This window comes from Temnothorax americanus, unplaced genomic scaffold (assembly GCF_048541705.1).
Source record: "Temnothorax americanus isolate GAGA-0224 unplaced genomic scaffold, ASM4854170v1 Scaffold25, whole genome shotgun sequence".
Taxonomy (NCBI): Eukaryota; Metazoa; Arthropoda; class Insecta; order Hymenoptera; family Formicidae; genus Temnothorax; species Temnothorax americanus.
The window spans coordinates 1,369,216-1,382,124 of record NW_027509391.1 but is presented as its reverse complement, the minus strand read 5'-3'; the positions used below and the strand labels follow the sequence as shown (position 1 = coordinate 1,382,124).

Here is a 12,909-nt window from a genome sequence, read left to right as displayed (position 1 = left end):
TAATTTTTTTGGTAAACGATATGTGTGTAATGAGATAAAATTCTCTCACTATTTAAAAAGCGTGTCAAAGACATGTAAAAGAAATGAAAGAAAGCGTCAGTAAAAACATGTACAAATATGTTTAGGTGTTTATTGAATAAAAATTGTTTAATATGAAAACCAAGTATGAATTTATTAAATATATAAAGATATATTTAGGTGTTTGTTAAACTAATTTTTATACATAGATTTATATACGTACGTGGGCAGCTGGACATATTTTATTTCTGATTTGACACGTCCGTATCATCACACTGTTTAACCGTTCATGGCTATTTCAGCAAACATCCATATCTATTAATGGAGAAATCTGTAAATGAAATATACAAATTCTTAAAATATCGTGTACCCGATATTGTATCATAAAGTATAACTAATTATACAAAATACATTTTATGAAAACTAATTAGTTCCAAATTAACGATTCAATTGTACAATTTATTATGAAAAGCCTTACGTAATATTCCATATAACAGGTGTGCCCATTTTCGGTTTTAATCATATATTGAAAACACAACAGGCCGGCGTTATTGGTTCTTAACGAAACCTTGTTAGCGCATGATAACGCTTTCATCGCCGGTTTAATATGCGCTAATTTGAAATTGGATATTGCCGTCGATGTACACTGAAATGTGTCTATTAAATCGCTATCGCGCGGCAAGTCAATGTGACAAATGCCACCTAGACCTTCCGTGCTAATTCTGAAGTAGGGTTCTTCCGGTGATAAACGCAACTAGAATGTAAACGTTGTATTTCACAGAAGAGTTTGACTGCCGAATGCAAATCTCTATCTTAAAGCTCGAATTGAAATCGCTCATTATACCTCGACTAGTTCGCTAGTTGGATCTAACTCGGCCATGACATCCTTCAATAATTCTGTTCGTAATACTACTTTATTTACAACGTTTTCTGCCTCAAGATGAAAGTCTAACAATGCGTCTACTTCCAAAGTTTTTAACGAACAGTCTGTTATGACACCGTCTTCTTCAATGATAACGCTTACAGGATAGCCTGTGCCCTATAACGGATAACGATATGATATCGATATTGCCTTAACATTAAACAGTAGCATGCAGTTTGAAATATTTTCTTTAATTTAATATAACTCGGAAAATAAAATCTAAAAATTTATATATCGAATCTTTTGTTTTGGGAACTAAATTTATCTAAAATAGATGACCATTATCTTGATTTTACTGAAATGTCAAGTTTACTTTGTAAAATATTTGCACGGTGACGGAATCCTCTTGCGAAGTAGGCCAGAACATACAAAGACACTCCACCAATATGTTTAAACTCAATGAGAATGTCACATCCTCTTTCAATTCAAATTCATCGAAAACTGTAGATGGGATGTATGCACTGGCCTGCATACATTTCGCGTCTTCGACTGTGATTTTTAATCCGTTTTCACTGCCGAGGCAAGTAGCTGTCTAAATAAAATCATATGTTTCTCATAATTACAAGAAAAAAAAACAGATATGTACATTCTAATATAAGCACATCCCAAGTACCTCCTTAAAGTTGATAGCTTTTAATAATTGTGTTACAATCTTTAGATTCGACAATCCCATTTTTGCAACCAACGCATAGTCTTCCACATTAGAGAGCATCACGTTTGTTTGAACCCTGATATAACAGTAAACTGTTGAACTGTTTCTGCGTTAATTGTTGGTGCAACAACTTATCTTTGTCAACACTGGCTAGCCAAGCTGCCAAAACGTGTTTACAAGTGAAAGCAGACCGATCTGTTAGAACCTGATGTCTGTAACGTTGCAAGATATTATTTTGACGTGTAAAATTTTAGAAAATATAACCATGCTATCTTTTGACAGAATAATTTATTCGTGCAGGGACGTTATACCTGAAGGCAGCGCAAGTACAATAATTTATTTCTGGGAAAAGCGTGTATAATGCTCCAGAATGCCCTTTAACTTGCATTAACCAGCTGGCTGTGTTAGCATTCTTGCATGGCTCCGTTATAATTGTGTCAGACGTGGAAATTTGTGTCACTCGTTGTTGCTCATATAAATCTAAGGCTCTTTCAAACGCTCCATCAAGTATCTTGTACAGTTTCAGTAGATTCTGATCAGAGACTGAAAGTAATTTTCATTTTACCACCAGATACGAATACGTATACTTAGCAAATTATAATTTATTAGTTTAAAATGTACTAGACCAAAGAATATTTATATATCATCAACTACACTTTTCAACATTCTCGGTATTGTCGACAACTTTTCAGAGACAAGAATTTAATTGAGAAAATTAATATTTTTATTTTAAATGGTCATAATCAGGGGAAATCTCTACTTCAAAATAAAGTGAAAAAAACATGAAAAATAAAAAGTTATTTAATATAGGTTTTTTCTATTTAATCTTAATCTCTTTCTATATATATATATATATTTCTCTTTCTCGTCTTTACATAGCAAGCTCGGAGCTTGTGCATGTAGTCTTGTTTTGTTTATAGATTGAAAAAGTAGGAAGAAAACACAGTTGTACTAAGCCAGTGTAACGGAGAGCACGTACATTTTTTCTCCCTCTCAAAATCGCTGGCTGCTTCCTTCAACACGTTTTCCACGAAATCCATATACTTCTGATCGTACACGGTAGGCGGTCGGGAACCGATATTCGCTACCTGTTGATCTGGATTCATTGGAGCAAACGGAGTTTCGGAGTCCGAACCTGAATCTCCTACACACTGAAATGCTCATTCGTCATATCCGATGTGCCTTTAGAGCGCGATTCGAACCTGATGACTCATTTCTGTCAAATCGTGAGCGGATGCAAGAAAAATCTGTCGACCGGACGATTACATGCCCGAAATTATTTCCAGAGAGGGACTGAGGGACTATAACCCTAAATACACCATCAATTGGCGTGCATAACAATGGCCGCGTTGCCGCGTTTAGCGTTCAGCAGACACAACTGTTGCACAACTGTTGAGTCCGTCTTATCAATACACTGCGTTGATTGGTCGGTTCTAAAAGTAAGAGCCAATCACGTTCGACCGCTACTGACAGCTACTGAGCGGCGAACGCGACCAATAGGCTCGTTCGCGTTGCTTGAAATCCCCAAACATTTTTGCACTTGAAATGAGATAAATATATATTCGGCCGTTGGAGAGAGAGAAAGCGAAGATCCTGAGTGCAAAAAGTGCAAGCAACGCGAACAGACCCAATGATACCAACCTTACGATAAGAACGAAAAGGTTACACGACACTTTGAGTGTAAAAAGTGCTATTACGAAAAACACATGTATAATTTTTTCAATATTATTTTGTAAAGATTGTAAAGAAAGGGCAACTCGACAATTAATTTAGTTCGGTTTTTTCTAGAATATATTTTTGTTCATAGCATTTATAGCGACAAAAGAGAAAAGAAAGATGAAGGCTGTGTTCCAGCGGCTTTGCTACGTAGTTATTAATTATGTTATCACGTGATCGATACGTTGGTATATCTGATTGTTCGAAACAGTAACAGGTTCAGTTACCCATGCAGTTACCGGTGATCAAGTCTGGAATTTCCAGTTCGCCCGTTAGTGGTGTCACATTTTCGCAAATCTCTGAGTTTCCTTGAACAAATTACTTGGTCTTCACAGTATTATCGTTATAAGACAGAATCCTCTCTCAGGAAGCCAAATATGAGCAATCAGCGAAGACGTGCACATGATTTCACGGATTCTTTAAGCAGTTTCCGTAAGTACGCCAATGTTTTCTTGTCTTACATCCGGGATTTATTAATGAAAATAACGTAATTTCACATATACTGCTATATATATATATATATATATAGCTATATATATATATATTGCATTTGTAGCGTCACGTTGACCGTAGCCAAGGTTATTGAAACGATGCAAAGTTATGTTTGACGAGCTATGTAGAATCCTCTTTGATTTAGGAATCAGGAAGCTTCTAAAACGATGGAACGAGTGTATTGCAGTCGAGGAGAATTATATTGAAAAGTAAGTAGCATGTGAAACAAGCTGGTGATGTCGTACACAACATGTGTAGAAACAAATTCCCGTTTATATTTGAACTATCTCTCTCCTCGTACATACATAGTAAATAATTAAATGTGCAATATATATAGGAATATATAATATAAACGGGAATTTGTTTCTACACATGTTGTGTATGACATCACCAGCTTGTTTCACATGCTACTTACTTTTCAATATAATTCTCCTCGACTGCAATACACTTGTTCCATCGTTTTAGAAGCTTCCTGATTTCTAAATCAAAGAGGATTCTACATAGCTCGTCAAATATAACTTTGCATTGTTTCAATAACCTTGGCTACGGTCAACGTGACGCTACAAATGCTTCGAAGCATTCCTCTTCTCTTTTCTTTCAATGAAGAAAGAAGGAGAAGAAGAACGCTCCAAAGCATTTGTAGCCTTACGTTGACCATAGCTCTTGTTATTGTTGTGAAATTTTTTGCTTCTTAAAAGCACAGTGGTCTAAACGGTCCAATCAGACCCACCAGAGGAGTTTTGTATATATATATATAACATGTATAGAATCAAATTCCCATTTATATATATTTGAACTATACCTTATATATTATTATATTATATATAAAAGAAAAACTTTCAGTATAAAATGCTTCTTTTAGACGTAATATTTTATGTTTTACTTTATATTTTATGATATGCTTAAATTTGAATGTTATACAGTTTAAATAAATATGTGTATTTACAGGTCTAACAATAAGTAAGGGAGAGGTCATGCCTCGAGCGTCGTCTGAGAACAGATTAAATGACATAAACAGAGATAAACAAGATGACAAAAAATATAGCCGTTCAAGGAACAAATCTCGGGATTCCATTATTCTAGCAGGTAGTTTAGCCAGTCAGCGATGTAGCTCATTATCCGACTTGTGCAATACTGCTCAGGAAAGCTATAATGCCACATATGATAATAAGCAGCCTCAATCAATGGATACATTGGATTCGACATCATATTTGTCGATAAAATTTGATTTAAACAAATGTATAAATTTGTTCCATAATGAACACCTGATTAAAGAATATGATACTCTTGAAAAACAATTAAATACCACATCATCTGAAACAAGTGCAAATATCAATATTCGTCATTTAAGTCATGCGGCCGAGGAACAACAGAATTTTAATAAACGCCAACGTTCTGTGTCAATAGATTCATTGGAAAATATAATCTTACTCAGTCAAGAACTTACAAGGTCTAAGAGCTACACTACGTTCGATAGAATTTTGAATAGAGATACCAATCATAATATTAAAGCTGACCAGCTTTCTTCTAAGATTGTAACAAGTTGCGGTGAGACTGTTGAAAAAATTATTCCGTCCTTTAATGCATTGAAATTGTCGCAGTCTTCTGCTTTACCAAGAAGGAAAGATGATTCGTACCTTGCGGAAGATGAGCGGCACGATTCAACAAGCAGCGAAACGAGCTCCAAAGAAGAACTTGATCCTTTGGAATTAAGAACGTTCCTACATTCGTTGGCGGATGAAAAACCATTGAAAGAAGCAGCTGTGCAACAGCGTCTTCTGAGACGTTTATCCGCAAATTGCTACGATTCACCAAAAGGCTTTACAGAAGGATTGCTAACTATAATTGAAGAGTCCGTTATAAACGATTCCTTACAATATCCAGAAGTCAGCGTATACAGATTCAACGAAGAGCTTCGAAGAATGTGTAAATTTATAGAGGATGAAACCATTCCCGAATGGCCTCAGTCTCCTGGTATGTCGACATCAATTTATGCAAGAAAAAAAAGTCAAGAATCTAAATCTAATATTTCATGGAAATCTCTTTTTTCTGGAACTCCTCTAAATAATAATAAAACTCTATGTTTAACACCTATTTCTCCCCGACGTAATATTAGAAGCCCCAAGAAAATATGTCGGCGTAAATCAAAAAATACTTCTACTTTGTTGCTTGATAACACAAATACGTTTGAACATCTGGAAGCGTATTGTGAGACTTTATATCCGGAAGAATCCAGGAGTCTCTCGGGAAGGAAAGTCAATCACAGTCAATCACAGTCTTCCTCGCGAAGCATGGAAGATATTCGACGAGCGTATGAAAGTCAAATGGCTTCTTTGGAGGATTCCTTCAATATTCAGGAAGAGATAAGAAAAGCTGGGACATGCACCTCGGTAAATCAACACCTAAATAAAACACCTAAAACGCAAAATTTGCAACACAGATTGGTATCAAGTGAAAAGTACGATAAAACGAAATCGAAGAAAGATACATTTAACCAGCGAACACAACGTAGTAAGCATCGTGAAATAATCGAACTTGAAAGTTCGCTCATGTATGAGATTGCGAAGGAAAGACAAAGGTGTATTGACACGGCAAAAATAATGGAAATGAATGAAAATTCAGAATCAGTAGAAGATACACATCCGAAAATTGTAATCAGCAAATCCTCGCCAACTACAAACGATGATATTTTCAAGAAAATTCTAATGTGTGTCAAGAAATATCAAGATTACTTGGAAGAGCGTAGACCCATACTCAATTTACTTCATGGAGCAAAATTGAATAGTCCTCGTACTCCTCGTGACGGAAAAGACATTCGAGCTAAGAAGATGTCCAACGAAAATCTCGATTCTTGTTCGTCGATTTTATTAGGGAATAAGTCATTAAGGACGCCGAAGCGTTCACCGGGAAAGAAAAGTATAAGTCCTTCGTCGGCGAAACGTCGACCTACCAAAACATTTGTTTCAAAACCACGGCTTTTTATGACTCCTGGAAAGACGCCTGTTAAGGGTTGCAGGCCAAAGCGCCAGTATTTTCCGACTTTGCTGCCGAACCTAAATAAGCAAGACGAGTCGACAATGAAAAATATTTATCGTCAGATGGAAAATTATGATCATGTAGTATCCCCTGTTGGGATGTACATCAAGGGCAAGAAGCCCTATCTGAAAAAAAATCTACAGCCTAAAACGGACGAAGTCACATCTGAAAGAAAGCAGACTCAATCGCCCAGTCCAAGAATTATGAAGTTTCGACCATCTTCAAAACAAACAGAGGTAAGCAAAATAAATAAAGATATTTAAATTGGCATTAATAAAGATATACATATACTTTGAAAAATCTTCTGCAATATATTAATTTACTTTGTTTTACATTATTTCAGAAAGTGACTGGAACAACAATAGGAGACGAAAAGGTTGCTGGTAACTTTTTGCATTCAAAAGTGCAAACTTCCATCTCATGTAGTAATTTGTGTATATGAGATGGGAGTTTGCACTTTTGAATGCGTTCCGAAATTTAATCTGATAACTTTAAAATAATATACATATTTGTAACGACTTAAAAATTTTCTTTAGATAAAGGAAGCAAAAACGAAAAATGGGAAATCGTATACTTAAATGAATTACTGCGCTAACATAAGGTAAAGTCGTGATCCGACACGAAAGTATTTAAAATTGAATTGCAAGCTATGAATTATACATACATACATATATATATATATATATATATATATATATATATATATATATGCTTTTTCTTAAATTGTATTTACATTTAATTTGTAATTTAAATTTAATTCAAATTAAAAAAAAATATATATATATATAATATACATATTTATGACATTAATATCTATTTACATATTTTACAATTTTTCTGATTTAAATGTGTATATTATATATTTTTAAATTTTAAAAACACTTAAATTACAAATTAAATTTAAATATAATTTAAGAAAAAAGTTTTAAGACTAGAACAAATATATATAATTTAAATTTTGCATTATATTATTTCAGGTCGTACGCAATCAGCCCAGATCACTTGGAATAACGAATAGATAATGCGCAAAACGTTCTCATGTACAAAAAAAATTATGTGACAATTATGTTTCATACACGTTTCATAAAATTTTTCTAAATATTTTTATATATTATATAGTTTTTTATTAAAAGTGTGCAATTGAAATTATTTTTTTGTGTCAAGTATTATTTCACATTTTTGTGTCGTGTAACACTGTATTTTGCTGCGCATTTTATTGCCATTTTGGTCCGCAAGATTAAGCAGTCTTTTTGTTGATCACAGTTTGGAGATGAGTGTGATCGATGTAGTTGGATGTAGCGTAAGTCTTATACTCTAAAATGAGATGTATCTCCGTACCATGTGTGCAAATACTCTTTGCGAGTCGCGATGGTGATTCCAATAGTATATGTGTCCAATTCGACTCTTTGTGGTGTCGTCGATTGGCCGATGAGTATATTTCCAGAATTTGTTTATAAACTTAAGGGTCCATTCTCCTCAGTAGGTCCAAAAAATAGGTGATTTTTGTGAATATTTTGTGAAGAAAGTAAACAAAATAAATTATTTAATATTTTTGGATTATATATATATATTTATGATACTTTTAAGTAGTTATACAAATTTTTTCAGCCCATTTAAATAATTCGGCGAAGCGGGATACTGGGCAACGCGCGGTATAGGTTGCTCCATGGCGGAAGTCCTTCAGGTCGTAAAATGTGTCTGAAACATCGAATCAATCGATTTTCCTGTTCAGTACAAGTGTCCCTATAGAGTAGACTAAAATTATTTTGAATAAAAATTCATAAAATGGCGGCAGTTCAAAGAGAAAAATTAATTTTCACTGTAAATTTTCGATATTTTTTTGCTTATAAAAAATTAAATATTGCATATATCGATATGATTGTAGTCTACTCTATAGACAAACTAGTTTTATATATGTAAAAAAAAAAATGAAAGTGTCATTGAAAATTACGTGAGTTATCACTTCCGCCGTATACCTGCGGCGCGCGCTCGGTACTACCTCAGCGCTGCCTGCTTATGGGCTTATAACTTTTGAACTTTCACGAATTTCAGTTTGCGCTTTTAACACACTATTCTACACACCTAGAGCTATCAAATTATGCAAAAAAATTTCGATTTTTTGAACCTAACTGAGGAGAATGGATCCTTAAGTCGGCGCGGCCAAGCGCTCGCGAGAGAGAGCGTTTGCCCGCGCGCGGATAATTAGTGTAGTGTTGCCATCTTGTTAGGGGCAACTCTATAATTCGATTTCCTACTTCCTATCGAAGATAGCAGGAAAATTGAATCTATTACTCGAACTTGTTTCTTGAAAACTAGCATGCAGTAAAATAGGTACACAACAAAGAGAAGTGACGTCAGTTCAAAAGTCTACACATTCTCGTTCTTATCTAATAGGTAAATGTGCCGACCTAAGTTCTTAAGTTTTGCCATCCTAATATTAACATTTATATTGAGTATTATTGCAGTTGGGAAAGAAGTTTGTGACGTTGTATACATTGCTACACGTCGAATGTAAAACAGGAGCGAGAAGAAAACACGGAGCGCTTTTTAATGGAAATTATTGCTTCGAACAAACATCGACAAGAACGATTTTACGAGAGACGTCATAAAATCTGCTGTGGAAAAATATGGTAAAAAGCCGGATGGAAAAGTTTCAAAGAGCGGCGATCATCAACTACGCGGTTCTCACAATCTAGAATGCTGTGGAAGGTTCTCTCTTCCTCTCTTATCGATACGACACGTAAGGCACAACAATACTGCGTCGTTTCTTGCAATTCTCGTGATTGGTTTTCTACCGACAATACAACAGGGCCGTCGATCTTGGATATCCTATGAATCGGGGACTTACGACTTACGTCGTGCGAGTTATGTCGCGTGGTTTACGGAGGAAGGGCACGGAAACGCCCTGATTATCGGTTATCTGAGTTTAATGCTTCGGCGGTTTCCAGGTGATTGATTTATACCAGAGGATGGTTGCTTGAGGGAGAGTTTTTCAGCCCACGCATGCCCGGCATAATCCTGATGGCCGGCACCGGGGTATACGTTAAGTATTTTTCTCCTACGCAAAAAAAAGGCCGATCTTGAGTCAATAATACCTTCGAGATCTATGCCAATATCGCAGGCACTTAATTTTTAATTAGGCAATCAGGAAGCAGAACATATTGTACGAGGACACTTATTATTGACACGATTTGAGTGTCCTTCATATACCGGACTTGAGCAAAACTTTTTTGATCTTACGTAACATTTCACTTCCTGATAGACACAGTAGATGTCGGTCAATCACCACGAAAATGTATAAAAATGTGTAAATATTGTTCGTTAAATTATCGCAGAGCTATTTTTTGTGTCAGTAATATTTATATATACCTTCTTTTATTAAATATCTTTACTCATTTCTCTCTCTCTCTCTCTCTCTCTCTCTCTCTCTTTCTCTCTCTCTGTATTAAATATCTAGTTTACCAGTGGAAAATAATATTCAAATTATAACTGTGTAAGATCAAATTCTTTAGGGATAATATGATACAAAAGTTAAAATATCCAAAGTTAAGGCCATTGCACGTAACGAAGTTTTAGTCATAATCGTAAGGCCGTAAGAAAATAGACCAATCACAGTCGATTATTCTCCTTAAGCTCGAAGAATAATCGAGTGTGATTGGTCTATTTTCTTACGACCTTACGATTATGACTAAAACTTTGTTACGTGCAATGGCCTTTAGTATATATCCTTCATTCTAATGATTGAATTTATTTGAACTCCCAATTCTTATTTTTAAATTTATATATAAATCTATAGGTACTAGGTCGGTGTCGTATAATGCTAACATTTTGAAGTTTTATGATTATCAAGCTCGTATTTGTACACAAAGATAAGAACGAATACGATTAAAAATATATTAAGACAAAAATTATATCGAACTTAAATGCGCACATTGATTCGAATTAAATATCTACAGGAACGTCGCAGTACCATAGGGATCGAACAGAGATAACGTGATAACGCCGCTTCCTACGTCATCCTATTAGTCGACAACCTGTTAGAAAAACTCGTGTCACTGGAGTCGCACGGCCCTGAAGAATTGCGCATAGCACACATGTTGACGATTGCACACGCTGCGCGGTTGCGCTTGTCAAGCCGCTCGGAACCAAGCCCGGCCGTGGTGGGGAAGGATCGATAAATACGAAGCCGCGACGTTCTACTGGCGAGTAAGCATTCCGCTGTATTATCTGTTCGAGCCTCTACCGTGAAGCGACAAGCCAAAGCCAACCAAGATGCCGGGACCAGGATGCGATAAATGCAAGGGTGAGTGTGCCTCTTAAATGCTTAATGAACATTAATAGAGAGTTTGACATGACGTTTCCTCAATTGTTACTGTTGCTCTATAGAGGAGCTATTGAGAAACAATGAGATATATGTATAAGCAAGAAATAGATCTGTGATCTTTAAAGAGACGTCACGCGATTGATTTCTAATTATCATTGATTCGGCAGTGCATGGTCAAAGGGCAATTGATCAGTTACTGAATTATTGAAATATTTTGTTGAAACATACGCGATTTTTAATAAATATATATTTATTTATATTATCTATAGAATTTTTTTTTTTTTTTTTTTTTTGTATCCTAATATGTATGTCTAAATTCTAATCTCTCTTTAAGTAAATCTCGAAAATAATTTGTTTAAATTTATTTTATTACAGATAAATGCCAGGACTGCAAATGCGGTGACAATTGTTCGTGCTGCGATTCCGGATGCAAGGGTAATGTTCACGTCAAGAATTAATAGTGCATTTTGCTCCGACTGTGCAATTCGCTGCTTGTTCGTCGCGCTTCTATAACGAGTTATTATTTTTAATTACAACCAGTTGCGAGCTGTCGAACTCGTTTTCACAATGCCGCGTTGGATGTCTCTTTTTTTCCAAATCGACGAGCAAAAACGCGTGCCGACCAACTGTATTATTTTTTGTTTTTCATCCCGGACAATGACCGGTTAATGACGGCTATCGCCGATGCCGGCTCGTCATATCCTTTTAACTGTACATCGCAATTCCACGAGACTTGTGGCACAATTTCGTTGCGTGGTGCAATCGCGCGTAATATGTTATTTAAAGCTTCTACGTCGCGCTGTCTCGATCGCTGATTTCTTGGAGCACCGCATTCCTTTTTCGTTTAGGCTTTTATTTTCAAAATTTTTTATTTTATATTTGATTTATTTATTTTATATTAGCAAAAAGCAATATTTCTATATTTTAGAGCAAGAAGTGAAAAGAGCAACACTTAATTTTTCAAGAGTTATTTAAAGTAATTTTGTTTTAAGTTTTATCGTGAATATCTGCTTTTATCTTTTTTATAGAAAGATTACATCTTCTTTATGATAAATAAATTATTTTCTTTTTTTTACAGACCAATGTGCCTGCAAATCGGGTGGAAAGTGCTCATGCAAGCCTTGCACCTGTTAATTAATAACCAATAACCATGCCAAGGACAATCGACGATGGGAGTGATAATAAATCCCTAATGCGCTCGAGTAAATCCAATATGTAGGCAAACGTCGAAATACATCACTATCCATGTAAAATTTCACGCTTAGTAAATGTTAGAGATGTGATGCAGAGCTTTTGCGTTTTTAAACAGTTAATAAATTAATAAAATTTACTTCAAGTACATTAATTTACCTTTCACACTTTTTCCACCGTTTTATGCTGTAATAGTAACGAATAAAGTTTTTTACCTAACATTATCTTATCTGAAAGTAATATAAAAACTATCAATTAATTTCACCGTGTAGGATTTAGCCAGAAAAAATGAAGAAGCAATGCATTCTGAGTTTAATTTTTAGAAATTGGGAGGTCAATCTTTTAGAATTAGATTCAATTTTTGCACTCCAAGAGCCTTACTTTGTTATTGTTATGTATTAAAGATTCTAAGTTTAAGATTGAGAAAGTCGTCACATAACCCGATTTAATGATTAATACATCTAATCTCAGTAGTCTCTTTTAGTGATAACTCGCGAGATAATGCTTATCGCTACAATTTTAGTGAAGATGCAATCACAAACATACGATGTCTCAAAT

General features: G+C 35.0%; 3 protein-coding genes across 11 annotated transcripts; 1 reads left to right on the top strand and 2 right to left on the bottom strand.

Moving 5' to 3' along the window:
• Positions 1-19: 19 nt before the first annotated feature.
• LOC143898976 (cell cycle checkpoint protein RAD1) lies at positions 20-1,689 on the bottom strand. Its single transcript, XM_077408850.1, has 5 exons — positions 1,554-1,689; positions 1,254-1,472; positions 863-1,057; positions 497-772; positions 20-349 (listed from the first exon to the last, which is right to left on the bottom strand). Exons 1-5 carry the CDS (start codon positions 1,650-1,652, stop codon positions 317-319), a joined length of 822 nt encoding a protein of 273 aa, XP_077264976.1. The 5' UTR covers positions 1,653-1,689; the 3' UTR covers positions 20-316.
• Positions 1,628-2,909, bottom strand: LOC143898978 (zinc finger SWIM domain-containing protein 7-like). Its single transcript, XM_077408853.1, has 3 exons — positions 2,572-2,909; positions 1,904-2,135; positions 1,628-1,804 (listed from the first exon to the last, which is right to left on the bottom strand). Exons 1-3 carry the CDS (start codon positions 2,696-2,698, stop codon positions 1,642-1,644), a joined length of 522 nt encoding a protein of 173 aa, XP_077264979.1. The 5' UTR covers positions 2,699-2,909; the 3' UTR covers positions 1,628-1,641.
• A 415-nt stretch (positions 2,910-3,324) lies between these two features.
• LOC143898967 (uncharacterized) lies at positions 3,325-12,490 on the top strand. 9 transcript variants are annotated; one of them, XM_077408830.1, is made up of 10 exons: positions 3,326-3,740; positions 4,749-7,072; positions 7,180-7,219; positions 7,373-7,437; positions 7,814-9,230; positions 9,302-9,576; positions 9,785-9,872; positions 10,793-11,139; positions 11,536-11,595; positions 12,239-12,490. In XM_077408830.1, exons 1-4 carry the CDS (start codon positions 3,686-3,688, stop codon positions 7,429-7,431), a joined length of 2,478 nt encoding a protein of 825 aa, XP_077264956.1. In that variant the 5' UTR covers positions 3,326-3,685; the 3' UTR covers positions 7,432-7,437; positions 7,814-9,230; positions 9,302-9,576; positions 9,785-9,872; positions 10,793-11,139; positions 11,536-11,595; positions 12,239-12,490. The 9 variants fall into 9 exon arrangements, with proteins under 9 accessions (XP_077264954.1, XP_077264956.1, XP_077264955.1 ...); XM_077408829.1 differs by having other exon boundaries at positions 9,785-9,878; XM_077408828.1 differs by having other exon boundaries at positions 3,325-3,579; positions 3,676-3,740; positions 9,302-11,139.
• Positions 12,491-12,909: the final 419 nt, after the last annotated feature.